This window comes from Branchiostoma lanceolatum, chromosome 1 (genome assembly GCF_035083965.1).
Source record: "Branchiostoma lanceolatum isolate klBraLanc5 chromosome 1, klBraLanc5.hap2, whole genome shotgun sequence".
NCBI classification, from domain to species: domain Eukaryota; kingdom Metazoa; phylum Chordata; class Leptocardii; order Amphioxiformes; family Branchiostomatidae; genus Branchiostoma; species Branchiostoma lanceolatum.
Genome location: NC_089722.1, coordinates 36213838 through 36231338, shown reverse-complemented (window position 1 = coordinate 36231338; position 17501 = coordinate 36213838). Strand labels below are relative to the sequence as shown.

At 41.4% G+C, this 17501-nt stretch overlaps 1 protein-coding gene across 4 annotated transcripts in view; it reads right to left on the bottom strand.

Moving 5' to 3' along the window:
* Nucleotides 1–801: 801 nt before the first annotated feature.
* Nucleotides 802–17501, bottom strand: part of LOC136421323 (phosphatidylethanolamine-binding protein 1-like) — a 29492-nt gene continuing 12792 nt past the window's right edge. For 3 of the 4 annotated variants that reach the window (XM_066408562.1, XM_066408571.1, XM_066408551.1), the window contains exons 2-8: nucleotides 5497–5564; nucleotides 5253–5355; nucleotides 4933–5027; nucleotides 4057–4163; nucleotides 3512–3690; nucleotides 2589–2704; nucleotides 802–2087 (exon numbers count right to left, since the gene is read on the bottom strand). In XM_066408562.1, coding sequence (XP_066264659.1) covers nucleotides 1921–2087; nucleotides 2589–2704; nucleotides 3512–3690; nucleotides 4057–4163; nucleotides 4933–5027; nucleotides 5253–5355; nucleotides 5497–5545 — 816 coding nt within the window. In that variant the 5' untranslated portion in view covers nucleotides 5546–5564 and the 3' untranslated portion in view covers nucleotides 802–1920. Of the gene's footprint in view, nucleotides 2088–2588; nucleotides 2705–3511; nucleotides 3691–4056; nucleotides 4164–4932; nucleotides 5028–5252; nucleotides 5356–5496; nucleotides 5565–10432; nucleotides 10527–17501 lie in introns of those variants that run through there. The other variant, XM_066408560.1, reaches the window with a different exon arrangement.

Below are 17501 nucleotides of genomic sequence, written 5' to 3'. Positions count from 1 at the left end.
CAAAACGGAACGAAATATGTAGCCGACTAAAATCGGTGGAAATGTAAAGAACGGTACTGTAGAAGAATTGAAATACAGAAGTGGGCGGTGAATGAATGTAACGTATTCTATATTTATGATTTTACCCAGAATGAGGCACGGTTAAATATGTACAGCGTTACGTTGTTGTTCTATTTACGTGGCTAAATCATTCTCACAGGATCAGCGATTGTTACCAAAGGCTTTGGAAAGACGCGATATGCTAATGACTGCTGCGTATATCACAAAATAAAAGGAAATGGACCTGAGACAAGATGTCATGCATAGCCAGGAAAGCACGGAGTTAAGGGCAGAAGTAAGTGGTACATAGATTAATATACATTTTCAGCATTTACCCATAATGAGGTAAGCTTAAATTGTGGCGTCGGTGAGGCACAAAGTTAGAGCGCTGTACAGATACATAGGACGCGAACTTTTAATAGTGCTGCACCTGAGTAGCCGCATGCTGATTACCCTAGGCCAATAAATCGGAAAAATTTATAGGTCAGTGTAAAAGTGGAGCTTTGCCTCTGACATTTCCAATTGCCACTTAATTTTGGCGAGAAATTGAATATTTTTGTGTTTTTTTTAGTAGAAAGGGATAGATATTGCTCTTGTTCTTACGGCACTGCTTACGGACGCTGTATGGAAAACGATTGTTTCGGCGTAACGGAGTTATGTAGTTCCCTGTAGTGTGGCCCTGACATCAAGAGTACCATGGATGAAATGAGTTGGTTCAAGAGCACCCTTAAGATATAAGTAGATCAAGGTTGACCAAATATCCACCTTTTTCAAAACCTGACACGTGAGATAGGTCATCTTGTTGATTTGAACAAACTTTCCGACAATTTCAAACTACAAGTCCTTTTGAAAGAACCTCCTACAATACAATTTCAAACTTATTCTTATGACACCTCTCGATGATTCAAAGCGAGTGTAAGTCCATGTACTTTTGTAATAACCCTTTGGTTGGTAGAAGATCAACAAAGCTGTATTCATTATTGTATTTCTAATACTTACTTTTTCTATTATGACGCCTATATTAATCAATTACAATCGATAACACATTGTCTTTAAAGTAAAGAAAAAAAATCGACCTAATGATTTGGTATACGATAAAAATAAGTGGTAACTGCGCTGTATGTCATGTGTTTGGGCGACAGCAAAGGTTGGTTCGCAAATGAAAAACATTAAAAAGAGCTAGTCTAATACTTCCGAAAATAATTTAATCAGGTTGGTAGAACAAAGGATATTCTTTTTTCACAACCAGTAAATCCTCACCTGCTGACGTTCCGGCGTCTGTCAGACACCTTCTTTAGAGCTTCTGGCTGGAGCACAAGCCTGAGGACCTAGCCAAAACAGACTGCGTGTTTAAGATTCCATGCAAAAGTTGAGGAGGTGTACATAGGTAAAACAGGCAGGACCTTTGCGACAAGGCTAGAAGAATTGATGCCGTTAAGTACATGAGATCCCAGAGAAAACAGGCAAAACAAGAAGAGAAGAAATTTGCGGTCACGGACCACATTGCTAGAAACAACTGCGTCATAGACTGGGAGGCTGCCAAGATAATGGACAGAGAGAACAACAGACGCATCCGATGGATCAAGGAGGTGGTCTGGATAAGGTTGCCAACACCAGTGATGAACCGGGACGAGGGGGGATACAGGCTTAGCTACGTTTGGGATTGTGTTCTCGCCGCAAAAGCGCCACCTACATCGGCTACTTATAGCGGCGAGAAGCAGTATTCCAGTCAGAAGCTCTGAAGAAGGTGTCTGTCAGACACCGAAACGTCAGCAGGTGAGGATTTACTCGTGAAAAAAGAAAACTCCAATATTCTATGAGCTAGTCAAATAACAAATGTACTATCTATGTACGGTATGTCGTCGGCCCTGTTAGCTTATTCTAGTTAAGGGCAAATATAAAGCTAAATATCAGACACCAGGCGGACGCCATAATCGACATCTTGACGTTGTCACTACTGCTGCTAGGTGGCGCTGTTGCCAGTGTTGGACAGGGATCGTACCCATCAATTCCCTTGCAAGTATCTGCTTCAGTCATCCAACTTAGAACTATAATAAGAAGAAAGATTAAACAAGATTAAACGATGCATAACTTAAACCTATACAAACTATCATAATCATTGAAATCAGTTAAACATGTTCCTTCTGTAGCATTATCACTTTTCATAGATTGCAGAGCCCAGACGCGTAACAAAAGTCACATTTGATAACAGCATTCATAAAATCTAACTACTTTAGCCTCCTTAACAGGCTCCAACGGAGTTGAATATCACATTCTATTTGTGATGATAGCGTGTGATTCCAACTTATATGATACTACACTACGATTGATGTCATGACACAGTGCTATCCAAGTGAAATAAAGGTTCTACTACTTCTATTACTACTACTACTACTACTACTACTACTACTACTACTACTACTACTTCTACTACATGACTAGGACAATAACTGCAGGAATATTGTAGCAGTCAGAAACACTGCGCAGTATCAAAACATCACCCAGAGTTCTTATATGTAGGCTAACAGCTTGCTTTAAAAAAAGCCCACCTGGGTCGTTAACTTGGGTGTAACGAACAAATCCATCTGCACCTGCTACCATGGAAGCGTAACCGACTGTGGTCAGTTGGTTGGAGGAAATGAAGTTTGTCACTTCAAAAAGACACCTAAACCAAGAGGGGATAACAAGACAAAAGTTAACTCTATTCGTTTATAGCAATACAAATCATTCTACCCCTGTTATTTCACCCTCCGGTTCTTTGCAAGTGCTAAAGCAAATGAATTATTTGCAACCGTTGAAATTTATGCTTTATAAGTGTTGAAACTGCGAAATACCTCAATATATCATATCAAAGAAAACACTGCTTACAGCATTATTTTGGTTTCGGTCTGGTAATAAAATAGCTTGTCGAGGTGCATTCAATACTGGGTGAGATTTGTACAGGGCTGGTCATGGGACAGTGTGCAGGGTTACTGTGCCAAGACATGATTTTCGGGTTGACTATGGTCGGTAACGCAGCACCCAAAATGGCATCTGTAGTGTTGAGAGGCACTACGCACAGTAGACAAGAAAACTGTCTCTTAAGAACCATGCACGGTAATGCACATAGACGGTGCTCTGGTACACGAGTCTTGGCTTTCTACAAAACATGACGTTTACATCCCGTCCGATATTAGGAAAACCTCACTGCCGTGCCGTGGTTTCCAGTTTCCGGGGGAAAGGAGTTTGAGGGGACTTCGACGCCATGGGCACAATCGAAATTTGGTACGCTACTTTTACGCTACTTGATCGATAAAATCAATAACGTTATGCAAAACCTTTTATACAATCCACACAAAATGCTAAGTTCACTTACACATATTTGAATTTGCCATGATATTAGGTTGTTGTTGTTGTTTGTTTGTTTGTTTGTTTGTTTGTTTGTTTGTTTGTTTGTTTGTTTGTTCTCACGGGTAACACAATAATGACCTACTTTCCGGCAAACACCGGAAGGGTGCAATTCGGTGTATACTGTGGAAGGTCATCAAAGGTCAGGGACAAGGCAGCGGTCTGTTTCAGAAGGAGGTAGTGGTAGGTGTTGGCAGGCTGGCAAGGCGGGGGCATCGGTCCGAGGTACGGATCAACCACTGTTCCTGTACTCGGGTCTGCATTCTAAACATAAGAAATAGTTCGTAACGTACAAAGGACGTACGAACAAAACAATAGCTGCTGACAAGCCTAGTTCAAATATGTTCACAATTAACTATCATTGAGACTGCTTTGTTACAGTTTTAAGCATTCAAATTCTACTTCAAAATATTGTCATTATTGTCCGCCTAATCAATCCTCTTGACCTCCGTCGGTCAGTATTGTCCATGGTAAAAAGCCTAATCAATAGACAATCCATATCCGGTGCCATTTGTTACATCCGATACACTTGTATGCCTAATGCCTCGTTTCCGTGCTGCTTGAAAGAGTTTGACAACGCTAGATAAAGTGAGAGATAGTAACGGGGAAATGCACCATTGGCATGTTTACCGTTATGTTTGTGATGAGCATGTGGAGAAGCGGTTTCAACGTCCCGCCGACGTCGTTATCAGGAGCAGGTGCGTCTGAGTCTAACATCAAAATGGTGAACATATCACCTGGAGGGCATAAAATAGATAGAATAATTAACAGACAAAAACACCTGTGAAAATAAAGTAGCATCGCTAAAGAATGGGCAATTGTAACACATTTAAAAGAAAGAGGGTGCTAAAGTAAGAAAGATTGGGAAAATGGGAGGAGAGAGGGAGGGGAGAGGGAGAGGGGGTCTGGCAATATTGCCGCAACAGAACCTAACGGATGCCGAATGTAAAAACAAAAATTTAACGACATCGCGGGACTAGTGTTGAAATGAAAACAAACCAAAATAGATAAGAACGTGCACGTTGACTAGCTGTACGCTGGGTTCACACACACGTTTTCCGGGTCGACTTGAAATCGACTTAATTCAGGACTGTGCAAATAGAAATTTAGAGTACTCAAGTATTCAAGTTATGCAATGCTCTGGTCATACTCAGAGTCGACTCAAAAATACGTGTGTAATCCCAGCTATAGAACGTTCACACTGGAACTCTCTAATCGCATCAAATAAGAAGACAGGCGCTGGCCGTCACGTCGATGTCCCAAAGTGGGAGGAGAGAGGGAGGGGAGAGGGAGAGGGGGTCTGGCAATATTGCCGCAACAGAACCTAACGGATGCCACAGTGGTTTTGTGTTTGCAGTTTCCATTTTTTCAATATTCAAATGACAATGTGTTTGAAAACACGATTCACTAAAATGCTAAAAGGAACACCGGCATGGCGGCAGACCCGGCGATAGAGCTGGTCATTACGGATGTTTTGTACTCATCATAGTTGAGATATGGACTCACCTGGCGATGCACCTGTAATGGTCATGGTTGGATCGTTCGCAGTTTGACCAGGATTCACCGCAACCCCCGCGGTGGCGACCGAGAAATTCTTGGCACTAGTGACGATCAACGAAAACCACTTTTTAGCATCAGCAGTATATGCATTATGCGCAGTGTCGTATGTGTACTGCTCTATATGATATTTGAAAAGTTATATATTTATCCACACAAACATCGTCAACATATCGGACATGTAGGTGTAAAACGTAACAGGTATTGGCTGAAATTCGGCAATGTTTTATTGGCAAATCATCAGAGAGTATGATTGGATTGTGTCCTACCTTTGGGTAAAATCACGGTCGCACACGCTATACACCATTTCCGGGGCTGAGAAGGTGACGGTGAGGTCCATGGGAAGATCGCCAGAGGGCACCCATGGATGAGCTAACGGGAAAGACAATGTGAAATACATCTCTGTCAATGCTATTCTCGTATTGTATACACAGCTCATTTTCACGAATAGAAATGTCGTTTATATTTTTACAGGATATACACTGCATATTAAGTAATGAGTACATTACGTACCATTTGACAGTGCTATCAGTGCTGTGATGGTGGTTATGGATGACAACATCTTCGTTCAGGGACGGCAACTGCGGAATTATGAGAGTTGACGTTAGTCCAGCCTATTATATCAGTTTCGCCGCTTGTTTTACACGCAAGTAGCTTTCCGCGACATCATACCTTTAACGCCAAATAATTTGGTCTCATTAGGCCACAGCAAGTAAATTCTATGGATGACAGCCTCCACAGACTCTAAAACTAATGAGATAGGGCGAAGAAAAACAAGGCGGGCAAAAAAAAAACAAGACTCCTATATTTTCCAATTTTGAGATCATATATCTTGTTAAACAAGAATTGAGGCCATGAAATATGATATCATGACCAACAGGTCTTTTATACCTGTATTCAACCAATGAGGTTTCATATGTAATATAAAACCTCCTTGATTCAACAGTAAACATGTCCTTTTAGATGTGTATACATCTCAATGGACTAACTACAACAAAAGCAGAAAAGAGCTTGTTGTACCATCATCTGAAGCAACTACACTGGGTACTCATATGCAATGAAACACCATGTGTATACAGCTCAATTAACTAGAACCAAGGACATATAATGTCCTTGCTAGAACAAATGTTGAAAACAGCTTGTTATACCATCATGGGCAAGAACTACACTGGGTATTCATATGCGATGAGACACCTTAGACTGTCAATATTAAACTGTCCTTGAAGGTGTGTATACAGCTCAATTAAGTAAAACATATGCAGAAAACAGCTTGTCATTACATCATGGGCAGGCACTACACTGGGTATCCATATGCAATGAAACACCTTAGACTGTCAACGTTTACGACATATTTGCCAATTTTTGGCATGTTGACCACCGTCGGAGGGCAATGAAATTTCTTGTGGTTTTTTTTTTCGTAATCAGGCGAAAATTAAGGAGCGCGCTGATGTCATCCATAAAAATTACTTGCTGTGGCCTTAATTGCTAAAAAAACGGAGACAAAACAAGATTGGTAATGAAAATAGACACTGCCATGGTGACGGTGGTTGCTGATGTTTTAATTTTTACTGTACCCTGCTTAGGGTACTGATAGGTGGTGCTGCTCATACAGGATTTCCAATGAAAAGGGCTGATGAGTACCTGTTCTGTTGGACAAGCACACACACACACACACACACACACACACACACACACACACACACACACACACACACACACACACACACACACACACACACACACACAAACACACACACACACACACACACACACACACACACACACACACACACACACATACATACATACATACACACAGACAACGAGAGCACAACTACGCTCTACCAGACACACCCAACCACCAGATGCAGGACACATTAGTAGCAAGATAGCAGAACAAACATCAACTTGATCACAGACAGCTGAAAACAAAACTCGGGTTCCCACCACCACAATGACTATGGCCACAGCAAGTCAATTCTATGGATGACATCAGCGCGCGCATTGACTTTCGCCTGATTTTGAAATAAAAACTTAACTGGTGTAGATTTACAAGAGAAGTGTAGATGGAGAGACAGCGTTAAAGACGCATATGGAAGTATCGCTTCTTCAATGGCTGCTGGCGAAATGGGCAACGGAAAATTGTGAGCTTTGAATAAAGTGGTCACTACCCTCAGTGCATATTGCTGTTGTTTTTCTGTACTAACTTTTTTTCAGGGTGTGTAGTGAGTGATCGAATGATTGGATCGGAAATGTCTTTTTCAAATTCCCTAAGTTCATTATCATTATTATTATGATTTATCATTCAGGCTTCTATACTCTTATGTTTTGATATATATTTATTTGCAGGGCGTACCTTGTTAGTTATCCCTGTTATTATCTCCATGAAAAATGGAGATATAGTTTTGGGTGTGTCTGTGTGTATGTCTGTGTGTGTGTGTGTGTGTGTGTGTGTGTGTGTGTGTGTGTGTGTGTGTGTGTGTTTGTGTTTCCGCACTACTGTAGTCAGCATAACTCAAAAACCATCTAATGGATTACGATGATATTTGGTATGTGGGCGGGTGCTGTGAAGCCGAAATTCAAGGTCGATTTTGGGCTCCCTGGTATGTGATCTTGATACTGCTACTGCTTTTGACCTGGACGTGGTATGGTCTTGATTTTTTGGTGGCAGATAGCTTGTGACGTGATAAAGAAGTGTAGGCTTTGCCCGCCTAGCAGCTTAATCTGGAACCGCAGGGGCGTTGTTGTGAAAATCTTCTAAGGAGAATAACTGAACAAAGCAAAAACGGATTTCCATGACATTTAGTATGCAGGTAGCTTAGACAATGATGTACACAATGATGTGCAAATTATGCTTATTGTGGTTTAATTTGCATAGCTAATGAGGAGAATCTATATCTGCAGTGTTTTCAATTATACGACTCAGATACATGTAACATATGTAGTTTATGGCGAGTGGAGCATCAACAGATACCAATTATGCAAATAAATTCCTGATTTGTATAATTGCAAAATGCAAAAGTGCCATAATTCATCTAAGTGGAAAATGATAGGACTGTCAATATTGCAACATGTGTAAGTTAGATAAAGGTGATTATGACCATGCATATATTATGTAAATGTCTACGTCATTTGCATAACCAGAATATAGCAATTTACCTATCTTTTTATGTCACTGCCATCTCCAGATGTTGATGTTTTTTTGTTCTTTCAAAATTATAAGAGAAAAATCTTTACCTTTCTTTGCTCAGGGAGGTCAGAACGGATAAAAAGGAAAATAAATTGTGTACAAAATGAATTCGGTGGGCTCAAACTTGTCAACCTAGAAGCTTTTAATTTGGCACTAAAGGCTGCTTGGATACCTAGAATTTGTTTGAATTTAAAGTGGTTTTGCATTCTTGGAAAAGGTCATGTTAGCTTTGTTAAAGGCCCAGATGAAAAAGGGCCCAGAACACGCCATCTCAGTCAGATCTCTTTTCCCAACCAGGCAATCAAACTACTAATCAGACAATCTAAATCGGTTCGAAATGATAAGAACTTGTCATGCTAGTAAGGGCAAATATCGGCACGTAAATTAATCTCCAAAAACACAAGGGGATCTGCAGAATCGTTGACGCAACGCAAGCCAGGGCTGTTGCTTGACAGATACACGCAGCGGTCCTGGTGGGAGACTATGGTTACTCTCAGCTAAATAACACAAAGAAGCTCTGAAAATTCATCTACTTGCAATAGCATAAATGTGACATTTTTATAGATTTGACCGGCAAACTTGTAGTATGATGGAACTACAGTAGAAAGGTAACATTTGTGCGAGCAAATACAGCACGTGCGCAAACACGTTCAGCAAGTGTGCGTCAGAGTACTCGAAAAGCGAAATGAATAGCGCCGCAGGTATTAAAATACCTGCCGTGTTAGTACGTTTTCGATCCAGTCGCCAGGCCACGTCCCAAATCGAACGCATTGAATGGACATTGTTTACGCCATGTTTGATTTTATTGTTTGGATTTTGGTAAAAGTTATCGTTTGGAGTGATTGTTTTTTTCTGTTGAGACAGCCACTTGTTAAAAACCTTACTTAAGCTTTATGTGTTAAATAAGGTGCCGAATCGTCCTGGACCTTGTGCCTAACTTTTCTGGACCTGGTGCCGAGTCGTCCTAATCGGCTTGGGACTGAACTGTCCAGGTTACGAAACAAGCGAGTTATGTTGTTTACTTAGACACACAAACAGACCCTCCCATGGTCAATTTGCTCACTCTCCGCTATGCCGCTACAAGTAACTATTAAGCAAACTCTGTATATGCATGTAGCATAAGACCATGGGTCTGTGGCTGTAAAACATACCTACATGGTGGTCGTTATCGTGGGCAAAGATTAGCACTGATACTAGTAATAGTGCTAATCTTTGCCCACGACAATAGTGCCAATCTTTGCCCACGACAACGTCCACTATTTTCAACAGGTCAGTCGGAGAAGCCAGTAGAGACGAAAGAAGGCAGTGGACAGGGACTGGCTTACAGTAAGAAAGGGATGAAAAAAGGTGATCCACCTATGTCCAAGCGATTGGATGAATGTTAAGAGTCGTCGTGCAATATTTGGGGAAAGAATTGTGGTGGTATGAACAAAAAGGATCATTAGGTTTGTACCGTCAACAGAAGTGGTATGGCCGGGTATGGCATCATTTCCGTGTCACTGTCAGAACGGGCTGCCGCATGCAGAATTGCGTTACGCCTTACCGAATGGCGGAAAAACTTGTTCAGTCTGAAAGGTGAAAAAAAACCCGTCCAGTCTGAAAAGAGTGCCTGCATGGGGGTTTCTGAACGCTAATTTCAGCACGGTCGGTAAGATCAAACGATACATCTCGGGTAGGTTTTCATGCTATTCATTTCAGCATTGAAAACTTCTTCACATTGATAACGAAAATTGTGCCACAAAAATGACACTCCGGTGCCCGTTTACGCTTGACCTGGTAGTCATTTAAGTTAATACTAGTACCAACTGTGACTGGGGATTAATCGATTGAATACTGAGTAAACACAAATCACTCACTAAGTATATACATGTAGTTCTTTTGTGGGCATATTCACGGGTCATGCCTCCAGAAAACAAAAGATTCATACCTTACACTAAGGGGACCTTTCTGATTTCCATGCTGCTAGTACTAGAATGTAGCATTTCTATGTCTAACAGTTAAGTTGAGTATGACATAACATATAAAACACAATACCGACCGGTTGAATCGCTCTCGTATGTACATGTACGTCACTAGTAACTTACTACAATATAGATGTAACGTTACCAGTGGCCTAGCTCACGATACACGTCCGAGTCTAGTCTACATGTACTTAATGCAGATACGATGTTGTCAATACGTTGTTAATTATAAGTGTAACAAGAAACAGTCACTATATCTGCGGTCTACTAAGAGAATTAACTACAGGTCGGCACTTACGTGTCTGTCCTAGGCAGCGACTGTCCGAATCTAGGTGTGGCGAGTTCGGCTTACGTCAATTATCTCATGTGACCAATGCTGGTCCTAACTAATGAGGGTCTGCATGCCCTTTTTCGTGAAGCGTTACGAGCGATTTTAATTCACCGTTAATCGTTACCGGCCGCCTGAATTTACCGTTAAGCGTTATCGGTATATTAATCGTGAAGCGTTACTGGTCGTTTTAATTCCTCGTTAAGCGTTATTTGTCATCCTGAATTCAACGTTAAGCGTTATTGAGTAATTCCTCGTTACGCAGGAAAATGCATTTCAGTTGGTCAAGATTTCAAAATTTTCTCCAGGGAGCACACGGTTCCGGCAAAAATATGTCGGTAGGGCGCCCCCCACAAAATTTCAAGCTGAAACACTTCTATTTTTCACTCTACCAGCAAAGTTTTCTCCTCAAAATTCATGAAATGAAGTGTTTCGCAGTTCAAGATTTAAAAATTTTCCCCGGATGCATGCCAGGCCTCCGTCGAAAAATATTGTCAGAAGGGCGTCGGCCCCCAAACTCAAGCTGAAACTCGTCTGTATTTTTTCACAAACAGAGACATCATTAAACTTAACTTAGATTACCAGTAATATTTGCCCATCGAAATGCAAGAAATAGCGGTGTCAAGAATTTTGCTCGGGAGCATGTCGCAGCTCCGGCGAGGTCTAGATCTGGAGGGCGTGACGCCCCTCAAAAATCAAGCTGAAACTCTTCTGTATTTTTGTTTTCAAATATAGATGTCATAAAACTTAGCTTACTCTTCAGGAAAATCCCCCCCCCCCTCTCAGAATGCAGGAAATAGCGTTTCAGAGGGTCAAGATCTCAAAATTTTCGTCGCGCCTTCGGCGCTCGTCATCGTGATCATGAAATTTCCTGTCCCCGACGAATTTAAAGCGTTCGGAGCAGGCGTGCGAGAATGGCATAGCGTAATAGGTCTCCTGCCACAAGATCAGGACGACTTGTCGCAAAAAACCGTCGTCTTCAGGGGTACCTCATGTTCTAAAAATGCTGAATTTACCGTTAAGCGTTATCGGCTGGTCTGAATTTACCGTTAAGCGTTGCCAGGACCCCCCATGCAGACCCTCACTAATGTATGCAGTTCCTTCGTACCCGAACTAGGCTCAGTACACAAGTACCACTCAACACCTGGTACCACCTCGCACCCAATCAAGCCAGAGGACGCTGACCACCAGTTAACTTGGCGTTGCATTGGTGTAAACAACTGCCTGTGATGCAACAAAAAGACCTTTTATATTTTTTTAGTACACCTAACGTTACATCATTATACCAAGGAGGTCCTATTTTAACCTCCTTGCATATACAGAATGTATATACTTTTTAATATCTACAGGGCTTGCGCAGTACAACCATGTAGATGTTTTGTGCATCACAAAATGATAGCAAATGCTGTGGCATTCGACATTTGCAATTTTTGGTCAGTTTATAATTCTGTGCTTTCCTTTTTCACAGCTCGGCACCCAGATCCCATTAGGTAATGCTGACCTTTGAACTTTTTGAACTCTGTACCATACAGGGCTGACGTCACTGTTGAGTTGCGCAGTGGCGTGCAAAAAAATTGGTCCTCACACTAAACTTTTGAAACCCCATTTTTTTCTTAAATATTTTGGTCCATTTTGGATACTTTTGGGCTAGAAGGAACAGGTAGGGTCTAAGCTTTCCCAGTTTGGTCAAAATTTGTATGTTTCAGTCGTTTGATTGGCGTAAGGAGATATCTTTGTGGTTTGGTTTCACATGCTCCGAGTGGACTGTTCCAGGCTGGAAGTAGGTCAAAGTTGACGGTTGTTTTCGTCTGTCAGCTGTTACGATAGAACGAGCTTGTCAACTGTCTATTTTCTTTGCATGATTCTAAGGTAGACAGATGTGGCTCAAGTTCTGGTGCATAAGAATTTTTGGGGCTTGCAATGAAGGTGAATACTTTTCTGAGCCCTTGTTTCAGTGCTTTAAAGCATTACTGCCTATGGGCAAGTCTATCTCTTGCCTAGTATATGCCCTACAGTGTCTTTGGACCAGTCGTATTCTCCAAGATACGAGAACGCTGCGCAGAACATGTGCGCATAGAGATCTGTGGTTCGACTAGGACACGGTGCTTTTCAGTCTATTACCGCAGGTCACCCCAGAATGCGCTATTCTCTAGGATACTGCGAACTACAAAGTGATAGCAAACGCTAGCTGTGGCATTCGAAACATTTGCAATTTTTGGTCAGTTTATTTGTGCTTTTTTTTTCACAGCTCACCTACATGTATGATCGACCAAAGTTAAGTTTTCAACATTTTTGTGCCAAGTTTATATGCCGTAAATTTCACCCCGAAAATATCGATTTTTTCAAATTTCTTTTTTATTTTGTTGGAATTGCGTACATGAAATGTTGGAGTCGTCAATGGACTTGGCCCATTCATCTACAAACCACAAAATCTGCAGTACTGTTTCATCACCTTTCTTAAACCCGGACTGATTGATGTTGATCAGGTTACAATGACGAGGTAGGTGTAAAGACGATTACCAACAAGTCTCTCCAGGACCTTAGGTACTGTGGGAAGTAGCGCAGTGGGCCTGTAGTTGGAGGGGTCGGTACGGTCCCCCTTCTTGTACACCGGTGAAACGCTACAATGTTGTTTGTTGAGAGTGAAAAGTTGAAAAGACGCTGAGGTGCTGATAACTGGTGCAGCCTCCTTGTGGAGTCGTTATGATATCCTATCAGGACCGGTATCAGGGGCCTTGTTGTGATGCAGTCCTTGTAGGACCTCCGTGGATTCCCTCCACCGATACTACGATCGTGCTGAGTTCTTCGTTGGTTCTTACCCACTAGGGTGGCTTCCCTAGTGAGGTTGACTAAAATGTCAGCCTTGTTCTTGTCCTTAGCCACCACAGACTGTACTGTTCACAGAGAGTGCTGGGGTGCCGGTCTTACCCTTCCCAGTAGCTAGCTTGTGTACTGACCAAAAGAGGTGAGCACCTTCACCTTAATCGCTCGCTCACGGTAGAGTAGTACTCGGCCTCAGCTTGGCTTGGTCTTTAGTCAGGCGGTTCTTGGCCTTTGTGTAGCATGTCCAGTTTTCACTGGTTGAGGATGCCTTGAAAGTGTTGAACCTAAAAGATACCAGATCAAATTTTGCGAGAACACCAAACAGTGGTCGTCTGAGGTTGTGTACCGAGAAACCTGTCCCATCGAGGAAGACCTCTATAAAAGTTGCGGCGAGTCTGACCGCCAACATGTCGTGTCCAGTATCAGCGGCGTTCAGCCTTTCCGATCACATTAACAGAAAAAGGAGTTACATTTTTCATCTATAAGGGTAAAAGGAATGTAACAAACGTTTAGCTGATATAACTGGGTACAAAAGATAAGTAAACTTGTTACTAGAGTTCCACGACCTCATACCTTCGCCAAATGATTTAAACCTTTATGACTGACGTATTAGGAATGTTTCTCATAAATGGTAAATCATACTAGTCTTCTCCACCCAAATAACAGAAGTTGTCCAAAGTATGAGCTTAACAAAGACGGTTATGCTAACATTAATAATCAATTATGCAAATGAGGTCCTTATTAGCATAATTTGATTCAACAATGTTAACATTCATATACATGTAACTTCCAAATGCCACAAGTATGAAATTGCCGTCATTTACCAGTATGGTATAATAGTTGTATCTCATTAATTATGCAAATTAGGCCCACATTTACATATTTTCTATTTATCAACATTACTCTCTTTCTCAGTTACAAATATCACATATTCAGATAGTCATATCATGGATTACAGCAAGTTTTTAAAATTGCCTTATTAATTATGCAAATTAGAATCTGATTTGCATAATTGCCGTCTAATCATACAAAGCTTCACGTAAGCTACCTACATACCAACTATCATGACCATCCATCAAGCCCATCTTGAGTTATAGTATTTCACATTGATTATGCAAATGAGGTCTTCATTTGCATAGTTGATATCTATTAATATGTCTATCTTCCTCAGTTGCATATGTCTCATGTTTGAGAGTCCTATCATGGAATTTGACTTATTTCTAAATTTTCCTCATTAATTATGCAAATTAGATATTGATCTGCATAATAAGTAACTAATCATGTAAATCATCACTCAAGCTATCCACCTACCAAAAAGCATGACCATCCATCAAGCCCTTGTTATTCCCTTTCACAGTCTGAAGCAAAACCTGCTCCTGCAGTTCCAGAAAAAGCCGCCAGGGGGCCCAAATTCATACCACTTACTCTCTGTCCAAAGAGCTATATACACAAATGTACCACTCAAAAATCAATTCCATAGCATGTCCAGAACACGAAATATCCAAACAGGAAGTTCCGCTGCAGTACCGTAACAAGCCGCTAGGGGGCCCAAAATCTAATCAATTCCAGGTCTCATCAAGATCTACCTACCTACCAAATATCAAGACAATCCATCCAGGCCTTCTCCAGGTATTCTGCTTCTTTACATACATACACACAAACACACACACATACAAACGCTACCCTCTGCATAACCTTCTCGGCGAAGGTAATAATAATGTCTGCAACAACAATACACTGCAGTACCCATCAAACAAGATAGGTGTCGCTGTGAGACCGCTGGATATCAGATTTATGGTTAGAGCAAACTACACAAAATCCATTTGACCATTTCTTCCTTAGTCGATCTATTCTGCATTTTGACAACAACGTCAGTTTAGAAAACAGCACCATTTTACATTTTCTCGTGGCTTTAAGTCTTATGATGACGCATCAGGATAAGTTTCTCTGTCCTTGGTGCTAGTTGATATCTATGCAATAAATTCCGGTACCAGCGTTGTACGGATTGACAGAAGATGCTTAACAAAAAAAGCAAAAGGGAATATGACTCTAGCTATCTTACTCATGTAGTCCTCCGCTACAGTGCAGAAGGCGTCTCACATGTTAGGTATGGGGATTAGTATCGGGTGTAAGTTGGACGTTTCTGAACTGACGAAGTCTTGGTCTTCCAGTATGTCCTACCATACAATGTATGCGCGTGCGTTTAACGTTTGTTTTCATGCACCTGTGTTTCCCTGACTACCCTCTTCCCGTACCTCACCCAGCACCCCACCATTGCACTTTGTTGCTTCTTTGCTGCTATCCTTCCCGCTCTCTTCGCCCTTCTTCCGAGGGGTGTTCACTGAAATCTCAGTATATGTTTTTTTTTTAATAGACTTCCCAAACTGTCTAAATATACGCTTATCAAAAAATGCTTGTCATGCTAGACCCGTGAATAGTTTCACTGAGGGAAGGTTCCTTAAAAGAGCCCTCAACTCCAGAAGGGGATGTTATTCTCCAATAAATTATGTATCAACTAGAGTTCGGCGACCTCATACCTCCATGAACTGTTCATAGCCTTTGTAAATGTTATGCAAATGAGGTACACATTAGCATAATTTATGCATGGTGACGTTCACATTCAACTAATTTACACACATCACAAGTATAAACTTCCCATCATTTATCACTAAGCAGTTTTAGTATCAATTATGCATATGGGTTCCGCATTAGCATGTTTGGTATCTGTTTATGTTCCACTTGCCATGAATTACATGTGTGACATTTATTGAAGTCCAGTTATGGAAAACAATGGAATTATAGCATTTCCTAATTGATTATGCAAATTGAGTCATTATGTGCATTGAACCACAACGGGAATTGGCCAGGAATCCTCAACAACGTTACATTCCGCCGAAATTACACTTTATATCAACTAGTGATGTTGGTTCGCTTCGAATGCACCAGCTTTTTTTTTTCATGTTGAAACCGTCTCCATGGCAACGGCGTGGAAGTGGCATTGGCATGAGCCCCCTTTTTCTGGCGCAACTAACCCTAAACCAAACTCTAAATAACTCAGAACGTTAGAATGTGTAAACCGATTAACTCTTTTCGGGACAAAAAGTTAACCAGAATGGTAAGTAATACGTTAATGAAATAGGTAGTAGTAGTGGGCAACCTCAAGCCAAGCGTAAAATGGCTGAATAAAGGTTCCAAACGTGAACTATGCGGCTCCAGATGTTTTACTGAAGGACGAATGCGGTGCGAAAGATGTCGGTTAGCTTGAGTGCCTCCTTCCCCAATTCCTAATACGTTGATGAAAGTTAGACATCCAGGTAGTAAGATACGCCAAAAATAATTACTCAAGCAACTGGATAAAATTTTGAAACAGTCAGACGTTTCAGACAGCATCCACTGTCTTTCGTCAGTGACTAACGATAGGACTGAGAACACCAGGTTTTATACCAAAACTCTGAATAGATATGTTAGTCATGTTAATGAGGTTAAGACAATTTAGGATGTCTTGAAGAAGATTAATTCAAGACAAAGTTTTATGCCAATAGTTCAATTAGCTACTGTTGTTTTAGTACAGTAAAACAGTAACTAAATGTTGTTTGTCCGGGGGTGGGGGTGGTGGACTGGTGGGCAGTGCATTATCCCAAGTGCCTGAAAGTTCAACGAAAGTTCAGAATGGTAAATCTTTTCAGGTATTAAATGAGACCACTTAGCCTCCCCTAGGCCCTCTGCATGGCGATATCTCAACAACCATTCAGAGGAACTGAAATTTGGTACAGGTCCACAGCTTGACTTGTTTTATTGAATGAATGAACATAAGTCAAGTGTAAAAACCCAAAGGGGCGAGTACGCCGCTCCCGGGATTAGAACCCCCGCCTATCCCGATCCGCACGGCTTGGGAAATCAACGCGCTAACCACTAGGCTAAATGGTCCGGACCAGTTAGACCAAGGAGGTTAACCTCCTTGGTTAGACTGGTCAGTTAGTGGAGGTTGATCCCCACTGTTACACTACTCCCCCTTTTCTTTTCTTTTCAGACTCGTCCCGAGTCTCCGAGTACGACATTCCCTGTGTAATCTGAACGTTACTCACAGGGCCGGTGTGGGAACCACTGTAACAAGATTGGCAACATAAAAGATGTTGCCATGGCGACGGTGGTCTCTGTTAACGTTTTCGTTTTTAGCCCACATGCAAATAAGGACCTCACATAAATCATATCAGTC